Source organism: Perca fluviatilis, chromosome 18 (genome assembly GCF_010015445.1).
Source record: "Perca fluviatilis chromosome 18, GENO_Pfluv_1.0, whole genome shotgun sequence".
Classification (NCBI taxonomy): domain Eukaryota; kingdom Metazoa; phylum Chordata; class Actinopteri; order Perciformes; family Percidae; genus Perca; species Perca fluviatilis.
The window spans coordinates 26,633,218-26,657,340 of NC_053129.1; the positions used below are offsets into that span (position 1 = coordinate 26,633,218).

A 24,123-nucleotide genomic window follows, 5' to 3' on the forward strand; every position below is an offset into this window, starting at 1 on the left:
TCTGCATTGAAATCAGATCTTTAAGTTGAGTAACAGTAGCAATACAACAGTGTAGAAACTCTTTTAGTAAAAGTCTATTTAAAATGTTACTTAAGTTAAAGCGCAGAAGTGTGAGCATCAAAATATAAGCTACTTAAAGTACCAAGTTTACTTCTTGATATTTGCAAGGGTAGCCAATCACATTAGAGTGCTTAATAAAATGACAGCGTCGTCGACCAATCGGAGTAGTGTATTTTGACAGAAGGGGCGGGGAAAAAGGCGTGTCTGTGGGCCTAGGGTGTCGCCGTGGTGGCTCCCATTCGAAGGCGACGGCGGTCGTCTATATTTCGGTTGTAATCTCTCCAGAAGAAAAGCGAAATAACTCTGAACAGACAGTCAATTTAACAGACTTTAATGTTGAGATTTCTTTCAAATTCTTCTCGGTCGAGCTTGTGACAGGGCTCTGGAATGACGGGGTGTGCCGAGAATTTGAATTAGCTCGCCGTTAGTTTGAAGAAAGAGTGAGTGTCGGGGTAGAGAGAGAGAGAGAGGAGCCATTTTGTCCCGACTGTGTGGGAGAAAAGAAAGAGTGGAAAAGAGGAATCACACGGGAGGAGATCCTATTTTTGCTTTGTGTTCTCATGCTGTAAGGGGGGAAACAGTCGGGCTTGGGAAATCTAACTTCTTGGGCACGTTATTTAGGTGGTATTTAGCCGAACTAGCTTGCCAAGCTAATCAACAAATCCCAGCTTGTTAACAGTTCACAGTCAAGAGAAGCGGGGAAGGTTGGCTAAGAAGCTGGCTTAAGACTTCACATAGGCGTGCTAGGCTATTCGGGTTTTTTTTGTATCTTGTCTGGGTTAACACAAGCTGTTTTTCAATGGCGAAGAAGACGTACGACTTGCTGTTCAAGCTGCTTCTGATCGGAGACTCGGGCGTGGGGAAGACCTGTGTGCTGTTCCGCTTCTCTGACGACGCCTTCAACACAACCTTCATCTCCACCATAGGTAAGAAGACCCAGGTGGCCACAGATCCTGGATGGTGTGTTGTTACAGGTGTTTCAGATTTTTTGTTGCACCGCCGTCGGAGGTAGTCTGACAGCTGGGAGACTCGTCGGACTTTCTCCTGCAGCTGGAAATGGTAGGCAGGACATATTTGGTTAGCCCGTGTGCTATCAGCATGCATTGACGTTAGCTTCTCTCCCCCTCGTTTCCTGTCACCTTTCAACCATCCACCGTTGATTAAAGGCAAAAAAAATGTCCAAATAAAAACCATACGGTCATCTGGTTAGTTGTCAAACAGGTTCACGTGACAGTCTTCCTCCTTAAATGTGCATATCACAGCAACAACAGTGTAGAGATTTGAGTGGTAACGTTAGTTTCTGGCTGTTTTTTGGGAGTGTGATATGAACCCTTGGGGCCCCATGCAGCAAAATACAGAAATGCATCCTGATTAGGGAGGATTTTTTGCGTTAAGATATGATCTAGTGGCATAGAAAATGTTGCCTATCTGTTGGAGAGACAGAGAGCAGGGATGCCATTAAAAGATGGGCTAAAATAACAATGAAGCGGTTTTTCTTTAAGCTAATGGCACCTTAAAGTACTGCCTAAAGGCAGGGCATATTTGGTTAGCCATTATGCTATCAGCATGCACTGACGTTAGCTTCTCTCCAGGCCTGCACAGGTTAGCTGGAAAGCTAGCTACTTGTGTAGCTTGATGAGGTCTTAGGTACCCCAGCCACCCGTGTTTCAAAATACTTTGATAACAAAACATGATTCTTATTTCGGTTTAGCCTGTCGGCAATGGTGTAGGTGCCAGAGGAATTGCTGTCATGGCACTTGACCCAGTGGCCAGTGAGCTAACGAGGCTAGCACTGGATAGCAGTACAGGGCCGTGCTGCTGTTACAAAAGCACACAAAAAACTGTCTCACCATATAATTGACAGGTGTTAACATCTTAATAGCAATGCCTATATGGACGTGTCCTTGTCATGTCATTTATCTTAAGAGGTAAGAACTACTGGATCCTTGTTCAAAATGCAAGATGACCCACAAGTCAAGCCCCTCAAAAGCAGTGACATGGTTTGTGGCAGTAAGTGAAGTAGCACTAACTACCATAATATAGAAATACTCCATTTCAAGTCCTGTCTTCAAAAGTAAGTAAAGGTACACAAGCTTTATCAGAATTATAAATTCAAAAGAAATTTACTATTCAAGATACTTCGATTTTGTAATATATATTTTTGCATCTAGCATTACTCTCAATTACTGTATAACAACACTTTAAGAAAATCATGTGATTTGTACCGTGAATGTGATTGTGACTAGCTGTCAAATAATTGGAGTGGCGTAAAACTACAATAGTTCCCTCAGAAATGTAGTGGAGTAGAAGTATAAAGTAGCAGAAACTGGTACTGAAAAATACTCAAGTACCTATAATTTACTTTCCATGACTGCTCCAAAAAGAACCAAACAATTCATCATGGTGGCATCATCAGCTTTTTTTCTTCTCGGTCCTCTACGCCTGTGCCTTACATCACGCTCACATGAGTCAAGTGTCAAGCTATGTCAAATCCCTGCACGGCCCAAGTGAAGGCTCCATTTATTCCTGTTGCTTAAGACCAGTGCTGAGTAATAATGTAACTTAAGACGTGTTTTGATGAACCAGATGAAGCTGACTGTTTGCAGTGCACTGCCATCATGTCCTTGATTTCTTGATTTAGCTTTCATTTCAAACCCAGCTTTTCCACAATACAACTTTTTGTATTTGTGTTTACAACTCGTCTTGAACTGTATGCCCAAGAACACACATCCATAATGGGAGACAGTGTTCCCAGTGGCATCCAGGCCAGATTAGATTTGTCGAGGTGCAGCAATGAACAATCATTCTGTTACAAAGCTTGCTGTCACACTTATGTGTTTGTTTATGGTTTGGTTTTTCTGTCTTTGCTTTATCTTGCAGTTGGCCTAAAAATGTGTTGTATAACGGTCTCAAAATGTAGTCATAGTGGAAGCCACCATGCCAGAGCTCTGGCAGTTTAGCCAGTTTAAGAGAAGGCTGTGTGATGATGGCCAGATGCAGACATACAGGTTCTTCAGCAAAGACCAATAGGGACCTTTGCTCCTTGCAGTGGTGTTTTCCCTGCCAAGTTTGGTAGTAAGTCAAGTATATCAATGCCTGTAACTAAGTGTTTGCCGCAGCTGAAGGTTTTTTCCCCTTACATTTTAGGAAAAACTCAACATAATCAACATACTCTGTCTACCCTTAAGCAAAACTTTAAAATAATCTCCAAAAGCACCTGTTTCACATCAAGGATAACATGCTTGACCCTGTTGAAGCGATTGTGTGGGTATCTATACTATAAACTAGAGATGGCCCGATACCACTTTTTGCTTCCCGATTCCTGAACTTGCGTATCGGCCGATACCGAGTACCGATCCGATACAGTGGGTCATATATTTTATTATGTTTTAACGACTGTATACTACTATCCCTGTATGGATGTGATATGATTTCTATCTTTGTTGTTGGTCTGGCTCAGGTTAAACTCTTTGTGAAACATGAACAAACACAAACAATGAATGCCACAGAACTTTCTTTTATTATCCAGTCTGACCGTCAGTTATAACGGAAGAAGAACCTAAATAAACTACTTTAACGTAGATTTTCTTTAGGTCTTTATTAAGTGGTATCGGATTGGTGAATAAACTCCCGTACTTCCCGATACCAGCATTTTAGGCAGTATCGGAGCCGAAACCAAAACCAGTATCGGAACATCTCTACTATAAACATGCTCTGTTTCTTGTCTAATTTATCAGACAACTTGGGTAAACATATGGCAAACTTTTATGTTAGTGGACAAGTTATTTAAAGTATCAAGATGACCAGAAACGGGGATAATCATAGTGCTTGAACTTGAACTGTCCACAAGAGTCATTGCAGTTACTAAGTCTATGAAGTGCTCGCTTGAGGTGTTCCCACCTCAGTTTGTCTTAAAATATGGCAAAACCTGAGAGATACTGGCACGATAACGATATTAGGAATCACAAACCCAACATCATTTTACTCATGTCAGGATGTTCAGTAAACCGTTTTCACAGGTTCCCTTCGAGAGCTGTCCCCTTAAAACTCCAGCACTGTCATAAGCCTGTGTCAGCTGTATTCAAAACAAAGCAGCATGCAACGTGATCAAAAGTTAAGGATATGGGGAAAATAGTATCTTAGCACACATCATATAATCTAGACTTGTATTGGCCAGGGAGCTCAGATTTTTAACAATATACAGTAAATAGAGGAATACCAACAAAAGCCTTCTGGTGTACAATGATGTACTTTTACTTTTGTTGCTATATAATTAGTAGGTTCATCTTTTTGCCTGGTATTTTTGTTGGCTGAGTAGTTGCTAATGTTTTGGCATCCACTACTACGTTCAGTGGATGCAACAAACTACTTGCGTAAATGCATCATAGCACTGTAACGCAGAAAGTACAAAATGTACAGTCCAAAGTTTGCAAACACTCTACCTCTTCACTTAAAAGGCTCTAGACATAAATCAGGTACAGCTCTTGATGTCAAAACTGGAAAGTCTTAACAAATGGGAACAGAACTTTGTGAAGAACCAGCAGAACCAGGACATGTGAAACAGGAGTGTGTTCTTCTTCTGACACAGTACTCATACCTTTGGAGACACAGATGCACAGCTGCTTCTCAAAATACCCCCACTGGAAACCCCCCCTTCACTCATCCTCACTTCCAATCTCTCTCTCTGCCCTTCCTCCTTGTATGTTAATTGTATGTTTATTAAGAGTGCTGAATTAACATGATGTTGGAATCTAAAATCTCTTTCCACAACACATGAGTTTTGCATGGAAACTGGCGATGGCTACAGTGTAATTCATACTTGGTGAAGGAATGGTTCCTCTGGGGAAAAAAAAAAAAAAAGAGCCAACCATAAGCCATGTACTTTCTGTTCAAGACTTCCAAATCTGTTGAATCGTGTTCATTTTTCCAGCGATTGGGGAAATTGCACAGTGCACATATTTTCTTGACAACTTCATCAGGGAAAGGAACCGTTTTACTCCTCGCTGGGAACTACTACGTCAATCCCTGCTGAGCTTGATTTTTGAGTACAAAACTTTTAGTAATAGATATCAAGAAATCGCACCCTCTTTTGCATTATGCCCAGTGTTTAATTGCTCCTGGTGGATGTTTTTAAGGTAGTAAGTTGTGTCTTATCTGCAGAAATCTTTCTCTCATCTCTTTGTCTCTCTTTGTTTCTATCAACTCTATCCCTCTGTCCCTCCCCTCCCTCCCTCTCCCCGGAGAGTGCATAATATTCAGTGAGTCACACATTGGCAGCCAGTTCCTTCATTATTCTATGGCCCTGCTCCACCTAGAGCACAGCTGTTTCTTGGGACTTTTTAACCAACCACAGAGTCCAGAGCTGAACTGACAGCTCCCTATTTAACTGAAAAAAAAACATTGTCCAAAAAGTGTCGGTCAAAGATGATAATCCGAGTCAATATTGTGAAAACAATAACACGTTAATATCGTTTATCTACATTTCACTTTTGCACCGTGGGAGTTTTACTTTTTAGCTGCAGCTAGAAGCTGGTAGTGACTATCTGCATTTTCTAGTGTTGGAAATAATGATTGTTTCCATTATCGAGTAATGGATCAGTTTTTTTTTTGTTTTTTTTCCCCCCCAGCAGTTGTTTTGATAATTGAGCGATTTACTCACTTTTCAAGCCAAAGATGCCAAACCTTTCCTGGTTTCAGCATGTTGAACGAGAGGGTTTGCTGCTTTTCTTGATGGAAAACTTAGCGCAGCGTCCTTGTGTCAAACGTAATTAAACTCAATCCGAAGCCCAACCAAAATGGAAACTGAAACGAGTCTAAATAAACAAGTCGGTTTCCACATTTGAAAACATGCACACATAGGAAAAACTGGTCAACTCTCCCACCACAGCTTGTCCTCTCATTGCAACATCTGCCCAAATGCTCGGACCAAACATAAAAGTCACTTCAAATATGCACAATATCGTGTTTCTAACCAGCTGCATTTAAGCACAGGTTTTACAGTAACAAGGTTTATAGCTGAGTATGTAAACATGTTCTCAGTTTCCCTGTCTTAACCTGATTTTGTGTGGGTACCCATTGTTAGCCAGCTGCTGATCCCACAGCTGTGTGCTGATAGGCTCAAGGTCTGGGCACTGGCACTGCAGAATCCGGAAGAGATAATGTTATTGTCTCTCTGGTGGAAAGACTCTTGTCTTCCATTGTCAGTGCTTCATTTGGTAGTTACTCATATATTTTTGGGGGATGCGTATGCTGATTATGTTTTTCTTTTGTTTACAGGAATAGACTTCAAGATCAAAACTGTTGAATTACAAGGAAAGAAGATCAAACTACAGATCTGGTGAGTCAATGGACTGTTTTGAGGTTTACGTTTGTATACCCAACTTAAGGTTGTGTGTTTTTGGAGGAGAACGTGGCTAAAAAATCCAGACATTGTGAGAATTAGCTTTAAATTCAGCCTCTTCTGTTTGTGCCTTGTTATATCCTAGTGAAACATCTGTCTGACATACCTCCCTCAAGCCCATAAATATGCTCGAACAGGAAATGGTCTGCTGCAGGGTTATCATTGTAGTCTACAACAGAGGATTTTCCTCAACTTACTTGATTTTAGGGCTGGGCAATATATCAATATGATATCGATATATGTAACTAGATATCGTCTTAGATTTTGGATATCGTAATATGACATAAGTGTTGTCTTTTCCTGGTTTTAAAGGCTGCATTACAGTAAAGTGATGTACTTTTCAGGCTGTTCTAGCTCTTTTATTATTTCCCTTCACCCACTTAGTCATTATATCCACATTACTGATGATTATTTATAAAAAAAATCTCATTGGTAAACTATTTTGTAAAAGCACCAATTCTCAACCCTACAATATCGACATCGAGGTATTTGGTCAAGAATATCGTGATATCTGATTTTCTCCATATCGCCCAGCCCTACTTGATTTTCAACATTTTCTTTTGCAAAGACAATAAAACATGAATATTGAGTTTAGGCTGACAGGAGAGATTTGATACGATTGCCTATAGGTCTGAAACTAACCATTCCTTTTATTATCGAACGATCTCCCAACTTATGAATTCATTCATTATTTGGTGTAGCTGGATATGATGTCCTTCTTTTGTCCAGACAGCAGTTCAAAGATATTAAATTAACTTAAAAGACAAAACTGAAGTAGAAAATGTTCATATGTGCGAAGCTGGAACCAAAGTTTCTGCATGTTTGCTTGAAAAATTATTTAAAGTTTAAATTAATCAATTGGCAAAATTGTTGTAGATCAATTTTTATGTTGGTCAAATGTTACTAGGTCAGTACACAAAACGCGTCTGGCATTTTTACGATAAGGGGAACATCTCCGCAGACAGAAGCCTATTCATTCAAAACAAATTAATTCATCGTTAAGCAAAAATGCCGCCCAAAATTAACCGTTTCGAGTTTCTTAAATGTGAATACTTGCTGATTGTCTTAGATTTCTATGATAGTAAACCAAATATGTCTAGATTTTGGACAAAACAATTCAACCCCCTGGGGCTGATGATGTTAACCTCCAGATGGTTTGTCTGAGAAGCTGTCATTGGTTACCTGGCCGGTGATTGGAGGAACCATCGGTCTATCACATCCGCCATTGCTGTTTTGATCAAACAGTCGCGGCAGTCGTTTACTGCCCACTCATCCTATGGTTTGATAGTAGATAACGAAAAGCACCAGCATATTAAGGATCTGTAATTTGCAAGTTTGTAAAGTTATATTAAAGCCTCTTCTTCTGTAGCCCCCTGTGACTTGTGCATATATACAATTCTTAAGGGATGTGTATAACCAAATCTAGATAATGAAATAATATGCCAGCTCATGTGAAACACATAAGCTGACATGATTATGATGGGATCCGAGCCTTGATCACATTTGGCCTGATAGTGTCCATTAATCCTCGTCCGTGGCTGTGTATGTATTTCAGTCTCTTGTCTGCATCACGTTTTCTCCTCTTCCTGTCCAAGCACAGTTATTATTTTTGAACTTCATAGTTCAATTCCATTTCAGATCAATTGTAGTCATAGTATTAATTCATAACAAGAGTTATCTCAAGACACTTTACAGATAGAGTAGGTCTAGACCACACTCTATAATTTACGAAGACCCAACAATTCCAGTAATTCCCCCAAGAGCAAGCATTTAGTGCGACAGTGGCGAGGAAAACCTTTTTTAGGAAGAAACATGGGACAGAGCCAGGCTCTTGGTAGGCGGTGTCTGACGGTGCCATAGTGAAACAAGTAGTTTAAGTGTAGGTTTGATTTGCTCGTGTGAGCTTGGTGCTCCTGGGCTCCCTCTCCTTTTCTCTATCAGCAGTGAAGGAATGGATGTCTGCAGGGTTTCCCCAGATAGGAAAATGTCATATTTGAGGTACATGCTAGAAGTGTGCGGAACATGGTTAGCCTGCAGTGGATTTTAATGTTGCATTTCACAGGTTCAAATTGACTTGTGAGGCTTACCAGGCTTCTCAAGTATAATCATATTTCTTTTTTTTGTCAGAATTTTGCTAATGAGGCAAACAAAATAGTTGAATGTACTTTTATCAGCCTCTTTTGATGAACAAAGGAATTGCAATACTATGACTTTGACAGGTCTTTGGCACGCCTTATAATTGGCAGTAACCGGCACAAAAATGAAGTCAAATGTTCACAGTTGAGAAGAAGCAGTCAAGTACAGTAGATATCAGACATTTAATGTGATATAACTGTAAGCTAAATAATATTATATAATAATACTATTAGGCAAATATGCAATTAGTTTCATTATGAATGATTTCATACTATAGCCTACTTTGGGTTGAAGAATTTCTTGTAAAATTCATTTTGTAGACCTACAGTTCCTCAAAAATACAGTTCAATCAAAACGAAATGAAAATATGCCTCATTGTGTGTGAATAGAGGTGAATAAATATATTTGTTTGTGTTGCAGCCAAGTGTTAGTTCCGTTTAATACATAAAACATTTGGCAGCGGGGCGCGGGACTGTACATTTGTTGGTGATATGTGTTGTGATTTGCATTCATGGAAAGTGAGAAATCAGCAGATATTTTATACAGTGAAAATCTGACTTACAGAACCATTTGTTGTTTGGGATAAGGGTTGGAATGAATACCAGAAAACACTCAATACAAACAAAGTGTGTGTGTGTGTGTGTGTGTGTGTGTGTGTGTGTGTGTGTGTGTGTGTGTGTGTTGTGTGTGTGTGTGTGTGTGTGTGTGTGTGTGTGTGTGTGTGTGTGTGTGTGTGTGTGGTGTGTGTGTGTGTGTGTGTGTGTGTGTGTGTGTGTGTGTGTGTGTGTGTGTGTGTGTAGGGACACAGCGGGCCAGGAGCGGTTCCACACCATCACCACCTCCTACTACAGAGGAGCCATGGGCATCATGCTGGTCTACGACATCACCAACGCCAAGAGCTTCGAAAACATCAGCAAATGGCTGCGCAACATTGACGAGGTAAATCTCTCCCTCTCCTACACAGAGTCCATATCCTCATGTGAATTTATGTTGCTGCCTAAAATCTTATCAGATATGTTAACAGGATGTTTTGTTTAGGCATTTATTGTTCTATCTTTGGCTTAATGACAAAGTGACATAAATACTTGAAGCCAACATTGCTAACTAGCTGGCCGATCTGTGAGCTGCGTAGCAGGAGTGCAACAAAATTAAATCCGCTGAGCCAGATGTCTGTTTCCATCTGGCTCATTGTAGGAAAAGCAGAGTACTGTTTTACCTTGTGAATATCTGTCGAACCAGAAGTTGAACTCCAGACAATGACTTCCGTTTTTTGCCCTTATTCCGAAAAAGATGATATTCCAACTAAGCTGTTCACATGGCAAATGAAAGTGAATATCCAACTAATATTCCCCTTTACGCGTAGCCGTGCAAAATTAGATTTTTTTCAACGTTTACCAGCGGTGGCGGACTTGTTGGACCGTGCGAACACAGCCTCCCTCTTTAATTCCTTCAACCAGGTTCTTGAAAAGGTTGTCATAGCGACGCACACCGCGTATATACAGCGATGAACGGTTGTCTCGCTGGCACCAATGTCTCTGCCCAGGCTGATCTCATAAAGTGGCGTATGTATGACATGGCAATTCGTATGCCATTTTGGCGGGTTATCAAGACGCATAATCGTTTTTTAGCGTGTTTATCAACGCAATTCGCCCGCCATTGACCTGCATTATGAGTGAATTTTCGCCGTAGCGAGTAGTAGCTGGGATCGCGTCCCAAGTGTCACAATTTTCATCCTTTTTTTTTTTTTTTTTTTTTAAAGCCTTCCCCAATGTTTCTTTCCTGAACCCAAACATTTGTTTTCCTAAACGTGTTTTTTTCCATGTTTTTTTCGCTTTTTTGTGTTACTAAAGCCTTTCCCAGTGTTCTTTTCCTAAACCCAACCTTTTTTCTTTTCTTCTTTTTTTACACGCGTGTGACCTTGTTCTCGCGATAACATACGTAGGGTATGTTTACATCCGCTGTATACAGCGTAGACATACACGTGGAAAGCTCAAAATGCGTACAGATAACACGCCATTTGGCTTTAGGAAAGTGGTGTGTATGTTTACGCAATGTCATGATGCCATGTTGCTCTGCCACAACCCTGTATTCTGCAAAGGTGGCCAACTTGTACAATGCTAGCTCTCTCTCCATTTAGCCAAAGAACTTAGCTTCTAAACTCTTTGATTTAGCAAGTACGGTTTGCAATCTACAACCATGCGTAACGTCAACTTGTGACGAAACTACGCTTTGCGTAGTCTAGTTTATTTGTTCTAAACCAGCTGATGGAAAAGCTTCTAATTCACATTTTTTCTTTTTCTTTTTGCGACATTTTAAAAGTTTGCTTTACAATTGGATGGAAACATGACTTAAGAAGCTGGAATCAGAGACCTTTTTTTCTCATAAAAAAAAAAGCCCCGGCTCAAACAGATTAATCTATTATCATAAATAGTTGCTGATTACTTTAATAATTGACAACTAATCGATTAATTTTTGCAGCTCTACTCTCAAAATGACAGTGTTCTGTGTTTTGTCTATATAACCGGCATTTGTATGCTGCTAAATGAGTGATTGATATCATCTTAATTTCATTGTGTAGTAAGAGGCACTGACAATAAACTATCAATCTATCTAGTTATCTATTGCCTATTAAGCATTGTGTAACCACAAACATTGACCTGAGTACTGTAAGAGATTCTTAAATGTATGTGTGCATTAGGGGTTGCTCAGAGAGGATTTAACAGGATCTGTGAGGTACAGTGTTTGGATCTTTATTTTGTCATAATGGATAAAGTCCATAAGGGCAAGGAAGTGCAGGTAGAAGCATCTCTGTGGATAATTTTCCCTCAGTTTTAGCCTCCTTCTCTTTATTGTTTTTCTGTGTAGGTGCGTCTTTGCTTTGTGTTGTGTTTTACACTACGTTGTAACTGTTCATCTCAGTAGTGATTCTTCTTATTATGCAAGTAACCTTTTGGGGTCCATGTCAGATCCAACACGTCAGATGAATTACTGTGACAGTTTTATTCAATAGCTCATATTATCCATCTTTATTATACCTGGGTGCAACAATACACTATAACATTACGACACATGATCAGTATGAAGGTGGGTGAGACTGCCAGGCACTGGGCTTGTGTAGAACGCTTTCTTTTAAATTGTCTCACCCTCGCTGTTGAGAGCTTTGAGTCCGGTCAAGGAAAGGAAACACAATGCATTTCCTGCCAACTAAGAACTCGACCTTGCTCATGTTGCACTTCTGTGTGTGTGTGTGTGTGTGTGTGTGTGTGTGTGTGTGTGTGTGTGTGTGTGTGTGTGTGTGTGTGTGTGTGTGTGTGTGTGTGTGTGTGTGTGTGTGTGTGTGTGTGTGTGTGTGTGTGTGTGTGTGTGTGTGTGTGTGTGTGTGTGTGTGTGTGTGTGTGTGTGTGTGTGTGTGTGTGTGTGTGTGTGTGTGTGAAAGCTTGTTGTTGACTCCAGAGAGTGAGATTTCTGCTACTTGGAGAGTATTGTGAGTAGTGGATTCCAACCTTCTTATTTTTGGCTAGTAAACCCTTAGAACAAAGGGATATCTATTTTGAACTATCGTGCACGATTGCATGTCTGAGTTGTGACCACTTCAACCAATGAGGGATTTTAGTTTTATTGTTTATTTTACAGCTGCAACGATAAGTTGATTCATCGATTAGTCGATGGGCAGAAATTTTATCTGCAACTATTGTGATAATTAAATCATCGTTTTTAGTACAAATGTGAGGATCTGATGCTGCTCTTCTGTCATACATGATGCTAAATGGAGCATCTTTGGATTTTAGACTGTTGGTTTGACAAGAGTCACACGACATTTGAAGACTTCACCTTGAACTGTGGGAAATGTTAACATTTTTCACAACTTTCTGATATCTTATAGACAAAACTTAACAGATTAGTTATTGAGAAACCAATCTGAAAAAAAAACCCCTAGTTTATTTTTAATCATTTTTTACAGGCCCAAAGGAGGTAAAATGATTAGAGCTGAAACAATTAGAAAATTAATCAATTGTGCGATGGACAGAAATTAATCGGCAATAACTTTGCAATCTAATTGCTTGTTTAATTTTTTTTAATTAAACAACAAAAAAAGCATTTCTCACTCTACAGGATTCATCAACGTAGTTCATAGTTAAGTAAATGATAATACAAATATTTGTCAGTTGCATCCCTAATCCCATGAAATGCTATATTTTGATTTCCTATCTTTTAATCATCTTGCGACCCTTTAGATATATCTTAAGACCCGTTGAGGATGTCCCGACCCCTAGGTTGGGAACCACTTGTCTTGATGACTAAGAGGGAAGTAGAGTTGTCGTACCAGAGTTGCCAACCAGTTCTGGCATTTGTCATATAGACAGCTGTAATAATCTCTGCCCGGTGGCTATTAGAAGCTCTAAAATGTTAATAGATAACCTGTTTATTACCTGTGTTTCAATTGGTCGGTTAGCTTGTGGGATCATGTGCCAGTGTAGTGAGGGTGAAATCAGAGATGAAGCTACGTTTGATGTTGCTGATGTGGAAAAAAAGGTAATCTGTTAATCTACTCTTTATCTTTTTCAGCATGCAAATGAAGACGTTGAGAGGATGCTGCTAGGCAACAAGTGTGACATGGAGGACAAGAGGGTCGTACCAAAAGCCAAGGGGGAGCAGGTAGGATGGTGCAGTCGTTCATCAGTGTGCTGCATTTTGATTGGCTGATTTGTTACTGCTACTTTCCAGATACAGTGGTGCTCATAAGTTTATGAACCCATGCTAAAGTGGACTAAAAGAGGAATAAAAAAAAATCATCTTTTGGAAATTGAAATAAAACCATGCCCCCTGTATTTTAAGGAAGAACATTTATTTATTTATGATACATTGTTCATTCACAAAAAAAATTGGTGTCCTTAACGGTTGGAGATTCCTAATTTTTTTTAATTAAGACATTAAGATCAATTTCCAAAAATGTGATTTTTTTTTTTTTTGATATTCCTCTTTTTAGTCAATTTTAGCATGGGTTCATAAACTTAGGAGCACCACTGTACATGTTCGGTTCATAGACCTGTCCATTTAGTCCCCTGCCGTTAATTACAGATCAGTCCCATCTTTTCACCTAGAAAACACAATATTAAGTCGCAGGAAAACAGCAGGATAGCTAAAAGAGAATGTGTTTTTTAAAATATGACATTGAAACTGGTGAAAATAGTTTGAAAGCTTTTTGAAATCGCTTGTGAAATGTCAGTTTACACCATACCCTAAAACGGTGCCTCCTTATAGAATGTGCAGTACGCTGCAGTTTGTCTTTGCATGCCGTAAAGGCTGACGTCTATTGTAACAACTCAGCTGGTGACAACAACTACTCAATCAACATTTTCTCCAGACAAAAGCCATTTAAAATAAATAAATAAAGGATACATTTGATTTAGTAGGCCTATTGGGGAAAAAGTTGTTATGGTACCGCCCCATAATGCAGGTACACAGTTGTTTCTCTCTAGAAAGCAGCTGGTGCAGCGTAAAGGTCAGAGAATAACTGAACTTGACTGAACTTTGGAGAAGAGCTCAGAGGATCAGGGCCGAGAAATGTGAGCCTCTTTACTGTCCTAACAAGTACAGTTGAGGGGCCCTTGTGCAGGCCAACAATCTTCAGCAATATTTTCTGTTGTAAATCATATTACAAATGTTTGAAAAGCAACATTTCAGAGTTTGTTACCTTACTGTAAATGTCTGTTTACGTAATGAATATGAGACTCTAATTATATTTGAGCCTCCAGACAAATTCCAGACCTGCGTTGCAAGACATAATGGGTCCAAGTTGTCTCAGAAATCCTCATATATTCTCTTAAGGGTTTAAACTGGCTCCATACATGCTTAAACAAAATCCTGCATTATGAGTATGCAAAATTGATTATAGTTGGTGTAACTGATGACACTGAAATATTGTTGCAGCTAGTGCTGGATGTTTATAGCTGAAATGAATTGGATGGCCTTATTTTTAAGACACAAATCTTTACAGCTCAAGGCATAACTCAAACTGAATGTAGGCTTTGTGTGTATTTGAAAAATAAAAAAAAAAAGCTGTGTATTTTGTGTTGAGTGGGCTCGCTTGTGTAGTAACAGTTGTAGAAGAAAAATTAAGAAACTTCACCACTTGCAGTGCTGTTTAGACAGCATAGTGACTTCACAAAACTACAACATGTCCATATCACTCAGGCGATATTTCCATTTTTATAAACAATCTTGTTGCTCGCTTCAAACAGTGTCTGAGTAAAGACGGACATCTACGCTAATGAAAATATCAAGGCTGCTATTTGTGATGCTGCGTTTGGGTTGGAACTCAGTCAGTTGGAGCCTCGGCACACCACTGGTACTTATGTTATATAGGAGATGGTCAGTAGACATTGAAATATGGTGGCAAATTGAGTTTCTTGACACACATGTACCTTATTTCGACACTTAAACAAAGCCTGAAGGTATTCAAAAAAGCTAGTAAGCAGAACTTTTCATTAAAATCTCAGTCATGAAAATTTCAGTCATGCAAAATATAAATGGAGTCACCTAGCAGTACAATGTCTTAAGGTACGAGTTTACCTTAAAATGCAACATATCTCATTGATATCTGAAACAAAATGGGATCTACATAATCCAGATTTCAGCACCAGGATTCAAATTATCTGGAATTGCAGTGATGACCTGCTTCTTTTCTTGCAGTCTGTTAAAACAAGTGCCTAAATCCTTGTATCTAATGTATTTGTACAGTCAAATGCGCAGCTTTTCTATAGTATTTAAGCAGCCTTGTATTTTCCCCTCGTGTGAATGCACTGATAGCAGATGGGGAGTGTTTGCATATTTTAGTGACCGTGGTGACTGCTGCATTCGGACATCACTTACTGTCCTCTATTAGTATAGAAGAGTTTGGTCACTTGATGAAAACGTCCAGTACAGTGCCGCCCAGTTTCAGCCTGACCTGAGAGCTAATCAACCAGAACAAGTGAAAACATCTGTGTGGTGCCTTTTCAGAGCTTTGGCTCACTGTAGTAGTGTGCAGATTTTGGAAACCTCAGATACTGATCTGCTTACACACACACACACACACACACACACACACACACACACACACACACACACACACACACACACACACACACACACACACACACACACACACACACATATATATATATATACACACACACACACACACACACACACACACACCCTGACTAGAATGGCCGTGTGTGTTGGTAACGCAGTGATACCTGATCTCTGTTCTGCACACCTTTTTTTTTGGGACTGAACTTTCTTAAACTGATGCCACACTCATCGTTCTAACTCACCCTGCTTTCTTCTCCACAGATTGCGAGGGAGCATGGCATTAGGTTTTTTGAGACGAGTGCTAAGGCCAACATCAACATCGAGAAGGCTTTCCTCACGTTAGCAGAAGACATCCTCAGAAAGGTGTGTGTGTGTGTGTGTGTGTGTGTGTGTGTGTGTGTGTGTGTGTGTGTGTGTGTGTGTGTGTGTGTGTGTGTGTGTGTGTGTGTGTGTGTGTGTGTGTGTGTGTGTGTGTGTGTGTGTGTGTGTGTGTGTCTTGATTTAACAATAACAAGAAACATGAATGCTTGACTTGTTATTTGCTGGCATTCTGGGCTAAATACATTTAATGTGTTTATACATAGTATTCATATTACTTTCTAAGTAGCCATTTTATAGCTTTGCTCTTTGTTGGCTAACTTGGCCTTCAGTCAGAATGCAAATTGTGATGCTAACTGTCAGTGTATCTAATCTAACGGTGGTGACCACATTCTGCCCACTTTAAACGGCTAAACAATGTGCTCACAGTTGGTGTAGCCACTGCTGGTGTTATTACCTTAAACGTCTACAACATAAGTTGTCTATCAAATTTAAGAGCTATATCCTTGTCCTTGAACATACCGGTAGCTTTTCTAAGTCGACTCAGAATCTCCAGTTTTGGCCAAATATTTGACTTTAATGTAATATGAGACCTGTATTATTCACGACCTCTGCCCAGTTACAGCAGAGTCCAGCGCACTGGCCCAGACCAAACTCGTACAACAGCCTACATGTTTGACCTGGAGGACTCACGTTTTACTGCCTTTTGTGAAAACGTATTTCCAAACCATCAAAGAAATAAAAAGTGCGTGTCCTGGTTAGGGTTGCAAAGGGGCGGAAATTTTCCGATAAATTTCCGGAAACTTTCCATGGAAAGTTTAGCTGGGGAATTTTGGAAACATTCCAGTTTTGATTTACTATGGTTAGTGGGCTATACAAGTAACACACATAGGTTAATAATTGCAGTGGGTTATGTATTACACCGCACTAAAAAAAACTAAATGTTGGCAAGTATGTAGTAGCCTACGCTGATTACTGCATGCGTGCATGTCATTGACGAATATAGGGAGGACATTCAACTCAAGTTGCATTAAATCAGGTTGTTTTAACCAAGATTATGCTGTAAGATGTTTTTTTTTTTTTTTCTTCAACTACATTTAAGTTCCCTGTTATAGACTAACCGTATTATAACAAGCAATATTAAAAATATCCAGTTTATTCCCATTAATTCCCATGGGAAGTTTCCAACTTTGAAAATTCCCAGAATTTTGCCACCCTGGTCCTGGTCATAGTTTAGTTTATTATCGGATCCCCATTAGCTGTGGCCTCAAGCTTGTCGGTTGCACTGATGTGACACAATAGATGAAGTTGTACCAGCGTTTGGTTCAACTGTATTCAGCAAAGTCAAACTCTCGGTCTGACAACTGACAAAATGAGGTTGGACTGATGGTTTGAATCACTTGTCACTCAGTAAAAAAAGAAAAAGTAAAATGGGATTCATTGCGGTTATTTTGCATAGTCACTGACTGTTCTAAGTTACGATTTTTAGGGAGATTGAAATAGACAAACCGCTAATGTCAAGGACAACAGAGCTGAACTAAGATAGGTAAACCTAAATATTGAACTATTATGTATATTAAGGCTGTTGGAACGAATTCCAAAAGTCAAATATAATTTGAATAGTAAAAAAAATCAATACTCTTCAAATGCTGAAATTACTATCCAAATGTGATTTTTTTTTTATATATATATATATATATATATATATATATATATATATATATATATATATATATATATATATATATATATATATATATACATACACATACATACACATACACATACACACACACACACACACACACACACACACACACACACACACACACACACACACACACACACGGGGGAGTGACAGGCTGCGGCTGGATATCGGAAGGACGGGAAATAGTTTTAACATGACTTTAAAATCGACATCCACCGAGCCAAAGTGCTTATGTTAACATTAGTTAGCTCGTTCTTGTTTTCTAACTGCGTCGCGAGGTATAGTAACGTTAGCATAGTTGGGAGCTTCATGGAGACCGCTAAAGGTAATATTAGCTGACCTACAGCTGTCGGCGTTAGCTTTGGCCTCATACATTACCTTCTCACAGCTGGATTCGCAGTAACGTGACAATCTGCCAGAAACGGGTTGCTTTTAAATCCCTAAAATAGTAGTGACAGCACCGTTTGGCTTAATTTTCAATGCCGTTAGCATCGTGGGCGTGGCTAACACTGTTGTTAGTGTTACTCAGTTCATGACACATCGTTTCGGCTGTACTTTCTTACATGATGTCATTGTGCCAACGGAGCACCGTTAGCCTTTACAACAGAGCCGCTTCAATACCCTTGTTAGATAATGTTTCATTACAGAGTTATCTGTTGATCTGTGTTGGTCGCTGTGTGCATGGTGGAATATAATGTAAACAGAGAGCAGCGTGCCAGAAATGCAATGCGCCATGACATAGGTCAGGGACTTCCAACATCAGGCCAGCCTGATGTTGGAAGTCCCTCTAGTGGACAGAATGTGTAACAACAACCACATACTTATAGTAGCATTGACAATGCATAAGCCTGAGTAGTGTAGTACATATTAATAACAGGCTGAATATGAGCATTAAATATTCGAATATTATTCAAATATAAAAAAAGAAAAGAAATGCAAATGGTATTCTAGAGGAAGACTGACAGTTCTAATGTACAAGCACCTAGGTGAAAAAATGGAAGAAAGTATTTAATAAGATGTATTTTTGTGTGTTTTGTTTGACAGACGCCTGTAAAAGAGCCCAACAGTGAAAACGTCGACATCAGCAGCGGAGGTGGAGTCACAGGCTGGAAGAGCAAGTGCTGCAGTTGAACAACTCCTCAGTCTCACTTACACCAATGCGCACACACACACACACACACACACACACACACACACACACACACACACACACACACACACACACACACACACACACACACACACACACACGCGCGCACAGCCACACACACACACACACATTCTCTCTCTCTCTCTCTCTCTCTCTCTCTCTCTCTCTCTCTCTCTCTCTCACATTTAACTCTAACTCTCGCTCTCTAACCTGTCTCATGAGTTTTCTTGCACACTGACACTCTGTCTCTTTATCAGAATAAAACAATAAACCACTTCACTCGTCTAATCTCCCTCCTCCCCCACCCTCCACCATATTCTTCGGCTCTCCGATGAGGATTTTTATTTCTGATAAAAAGAGAAATCCAGTCACGTTTCTTGTCATTTATTTTAAAAGTTGTAAAAAAGGAAGAAAAAAAAAGTGTGAAAAGACAAGCTCATATTTTTGAATTTCCTTTGCCTGAGTTCACCTGGTTGGACACCCTCGCCCACCCTTTACCCCACTCTCACCCCCACCCACAGCACTCACATGCAGTCAGAGGAAATGGAGAGAAAAAAAGAAAATTAAACATAAAAACGACAAATGTAGGATTAACATTTTGTACACTTAGTGGATTTCTGTTGTCTAACCGTATTTGGTCATTTACAATTTGTTACCAAGTGACAGAGGTGTGGCTAGCTCCTTTTGTATGTGGGGGTTTATTTTGTCCTGTGCCTTATATGGAAGACAGGGGCGGGACTGTGTGGTGGGCGGAGCCACATCCACCCAATGAAATTACAGATTAATATTCTGTAGGTTCAGGCTCCCGTTGCGAGGACGCTGAACTAAAGCAGAAGCGTTTGAATTTCTCCTCCAGCCAAGAGAACAGCATTATACAGTATGTCCTGTTTATTGATGTTTTATTTTTATTTGTATGATTTATTTTACTTTTATTTTTTTCCCTTATTTGGGTTGATTTGTTTTGTTTAGTTTTTTTTCCTGCATGCAGATTTCTTTGGGTTGGAAGCGTTTCTGTAACCATGTGTAACGTTTGCCACTGGGTAACGGGGCGGGAGGTACAGAAGTTCTCTTTGGAAATTCAAACAGTTTTGCAGATCCATTAAAAATAAGCTTGTTTAAGTTAACTTGTTTGTCATTAATCGTGTGTGCACTTTGTAGTTTGATGTGTCCATTATGTCAGATATAAAAAGAACTGTCTGCGTTTCCATTCTGTAGATTTTTTTTTTTTTTTTTTAACATGCAAGTTTGGGAAGTTTGTGTCCTGAAGAGGCAAGGCAAGGCAGCTTTATTTGTATAGCACATTTCAGCAACAGGGCAATTCAAAGTGCTTTGCATAAAACATTAAAGAGCAGTTAGAAAATGATTTAAAAAAAACAAGTTAAAACATTAAATGACAAGAATAAAATTGACAGTGCAGTATAAGAATTTAAAGAACCGAGATAAAATACACAAAGGTTACAGTGCAGTATAAGAAATTAAACAAAGAGCAGTTATCGAGTGTCCTACAGTGTCATCAATGTAACTTCAGTATAACAAATGAACAGTTATTTAAAGAAAGGCAATATCAAAAAGGTCTTTAGCTTTGATTTAAAAGACCTGAGTTGCTGCGGACCTGCAGTTTTCTGGGAGTTTGTTCCAGATATGTGGAGCATAAAAACTGAACGCTGCTTCCCCCTGTTTAGTACCGACTCTGGGGACAGATAGCAGTCCTGTCCCAGACCACCTGAGAGGTCTGGGTGGGTCATAGTGTAGCAGCAGATCAGAAATTTATTTTGGCCCTAAATTGTTTAGTGATTTATAAACCAGCAAAAGTATTTTGAAATCAATTCTTTGAGGCACTGGAAGCCAGTGTAGAGACTTCAGAACTGGAGTGATCTGATCCACTTTCCTGGTTTTAGTGAGGACTCGAGCAGCAGCGTTCTGAATCAGCTGCAGCTGTCTGATTGATTTTTTAGGGAGACCTGTAAAGACACCGTTGCAGTAGTCAAGTCTACTGAAGATAAAAGTATGGACAAGTTTTCCCAAATCCTGCTGAGACATAAGTCCTTTAACCCTTGATACATTTTTATGGTGGTAATAGGCTGACTTTGTAATTGTCTTAATGTGGCTGTTAAAATTCAGGTCTGAGTCCATGACTACACCAAGATTTTTGGCTTTGTCTGTTAACATTGTCGTTTGGAGCTGAGTGCTGACTTTTAATGGTTCCTCTTTTGCTCCAAAAACAACCACCTCAGTTTTTTCTTCATTTAATTTAAGAAAATTCTGGCACATCCAGTCGTTAATTTGTTCAATGCACTTAGTCAGTTGTTATATTGGACTATAGTCCCCTGGCGATAAGGTTAAATCAATTTGTGTGTCATCCGCATAACTATGATAACTTATTTTATTGTTTTCCATAATTTGAGCCAGTTGTAGATGTTAAACAGAAGAGGCCCCAGAACTGAGCCTTGGGGAACTCTGCACGTCATATTTGTATGCTCGGATGTATAATTCCCTATAGACACAAAGTAGTCCCTATTCTTTAAATAAGACTCAAACCACTTTAGCACTGAGCCAGAAATGCCAACCCAGTTTTCCAATCGGTCTAGTAATATGTCATGGTCGACCGTATCAAATGCAGCACTGAGATCAAGTAATACTAAGACTGAAATTTTGCCACGATCTGTGTTTAAGTGGATGTCATTAAAGACTTAAACAAGAGCTGTCTCAGTGCTGTCATGTGGCTGAAAACCCGACTGGAAGGCATCAAAACTGTTGTTTAGTGACAAGAAAAGGTTGAGTTGTTGAGAAACCGTTTTTTTCAATGATTTTATTGAGGAAACCACATGGTCAAGAAAGTCAGAAACTTCCCACTTTGTATGAAACCAAACCTCCAGTGCTTGATTTAAGGTACCGGTAAGATAGGCTACCGGTCCTTACTATCTTTCTTGTACTATTGTACTTCAGAGCACAGTGGAAGATGGTGGCGACTCTTTATTTGGGATGATCTAATTGCTCCTGCAGATTTTCAGGTCTAAGTTTGAAACGTGTTGATCTTTGACAGGCAAAGTAGACTTCCAAATGCCCAGCGAATAGGTCTTTTTCAAAGCAGACATTTTGACTTCTAGGTGGAAATGCACAGCCGTGATTAACATCAAGCTTGGTCTGCTCCATTTAAATGTGTGAGTCAGCCATGGCAGTGATCTGGCATGCACAATCCCATGACACTGGCACAGGCTGACAAAAGTGGAATTCAGCTACTGTGTCATTAATGAGTAATAGAACTGTGCTTGTCCAGCCTGATAATCGGACTGAATAACCTCTTCGTTTAGATCACGTGTCCTGCACGGCTGACAGGAGTAAAAGCAGATGAATGGTGAAAGAAAGGGACGACTTTTCAACTTTTCCAAAGTTTAGTAAATTTATAAAGTTGAAGTCTTTAGCCAGACTTGATCTTCTGTATTTTATCTTCAGTGAAGAGGTGGAATATGATAAATTGCAAGTTATTAATACGGTGAAAATTGAGTCAAGTCCCTTTACACTGTTAGAGGCAGCCCTGTGGGAAGCCACTGATATATAACAGTGTAAAAAAATGTTTTCAGATAAAATCTTATTACCAGGAGACATGCTGTTATAGTGAGTTGAACTGAACTGATGAATTAAAAGAGGATTTGAATGTCATATTTTCTTTTATTTTTTTTACCATCTTTGCTCTTATTTAAAGCAGACAAGAAGAATAACATGTTTTTCAGGTAGGAAATGTAAAACAAATTACTTGCTTTAGGGTCAGATACACCGTGCGTTCATGGACATCGGAAAAACGTTTGTCCGAGTGAAAACGTCACCATTCACGTAACGTCCTGAGGGAGTCAGAGGTCAGAGGTGGGAAACTCGGGCTGATTTTGCCAGAGAATGTCTAATAAGGGGAGAACTTCCACTCTCGGGAAAATTCCGGGTTGGTACAATGGGGCTTAATAGGGAGTGAGATAGGGAGTGAACAGGCTCTCCATAGACAGGCTCTGATTTTGCCTTTTATACTGTCTATAGATTTTGCTAACCGAGTTCCCCAGTTGGTGACGCGTTGTTGACAACTGACGTTTGATGGAGGCGACTTTGGTTCACTGAACATATTTAAATGATAATAAACTCTCTGCCAAGAAACCTGCACAGATATAATATGTTTAAAATTATTCATAAATAGGCCTATGTATAAAAAAAAACACATTATCCGTGTCTTTTCCCGTTGGTTGTCCTGCAGATAACACAAACACACACCTGTAGATGTGCTGTTCGGATGCTCGCATAAGAAAACAGCAGAGAATCTTTTGTTATTGTGGCCTCCATGTTTTCACACACCTGATGCTCTCGGCTACGGCCAACCGTTGGTGGCAGTCATGCAAAAAGTTGTTATGCCAAACGCCAATATAACAGAAGAAGAAGAACACGCATTCCCGACCAAGACAACGCTGCCACTCGGAAAAACAACGAAACCAGGGGGGCGGTGCCTGTTATTCCGAGGTGGCATGAACGCAGCATAACACCTGATGTGAGGTAAACAGTGAGGAAAATGATTTGATCTACAAGTAGAATTATACAGCCGTAAAAAAATTTAAGACCACAAAACCATGGCATGACTGTGCTGTACTGTCTAGAGTCAGGAAACTGTTAAGATTGCATGAAAATATCTTTAAAAAAAAAAAATCCTCTACTTTAACAGTGGAATAAATGTCAGCATGCAAACTAAAATCACTCAATTTTATTATTGTTTTAGGCGAGTAAAGAAATCTTTGTTTTCATACAATTGAAGTCAACCAGAAATAAATTTAAATCGACTAATGAAAGCTGATTTAAAAAGCGTTTTTTTGATTTCTTGTAACTTTGCATTTTGGCGCTTGCGCAGTTCACTGCTCAGTCTTTAATGCGGAAATACTTCACTTTAAAGTTTGTCAAAGCGAATTCTGGTATTAAAAGCCTTTTATATATGTCAATGATAAAAGCGAGGTTTACTGGTCACTAGCGAAACACGATGTGTTTTATTTACGGAAGTGTCTAGCACTGCATGCGTGTACCGCGTAGTGCATGACGGGAAGACGTGGTCTATAACCCGTGTTTTTAATGTTACGTTTCTACAGCACTTTTACACCAGACATACCGAAAAGATGAGATTGTTTTGATTAGTTTGGGGTTCAATCACATTGGCTTCCGCTCGTATTGTGTATATCGATTTTAGCGTCACAACCGTCACTGAAAACCGTTCCTTCTAGAAGGACCCCCTGACTGTCACATGTCCAACTT

At 39.6% G+C, this 24,123-nt stretch overlaps 1 protein-coding gene across 1 annotated transcript; it reads left to right on the top strand.

Moving 5' to 3' along the window:
* The first annotated feature begins 277 nt into the window (after positions 1-277).
* Positions 278-18,913, top strand: rab10 (RAB10, member RAS oncogene family). The gene is made up of 6 exons (XM_039782169.1): positions 278-986; positions 6,337-6,397; positions 9,397-9,535; positions 13,163-13,252; positions 15,935-16,036; positions 18,744-18,913. The coding sequence occupies exons 1-6, from the start codon at positions 860-862 to the stop codon at positions 18,828-18,830; spliced, it is 606 nt and encodes a 201-aa protein (XP_039638103.1). The 5' UTR covers positions 278-859; the 3' UTR covers positions 18,831-18,913.
* The last annotated feature ends 5,210 nt before the right edge of the window (positions 18,914-24,123 follow it).

Bases quoted from the DNA above. Each gene is read 5' to 3' on its own strand.
- rab10 (XM_039782169.1), top strand. From the start codon at position 860: ATGGCGAAGAAGACGTACGACTTGCTGTTCAAGCTGCTTCTGATCGGA. The intron at 6,398-9,396 runs GTGAGTCAATGG...GTGTGTGTGTAG, and splicing joins AAGATCAAACTACAGATCTG to GGACACAGCGGGCCAGGAGC. The intron at 13,253-15,934 runs GTAGGATGGTGC...TCTTCTCCACAG, and splicing joins CAAAAGCCAAGGGGGAGCAG to ATTGCGAGGGAGCATGGCAT.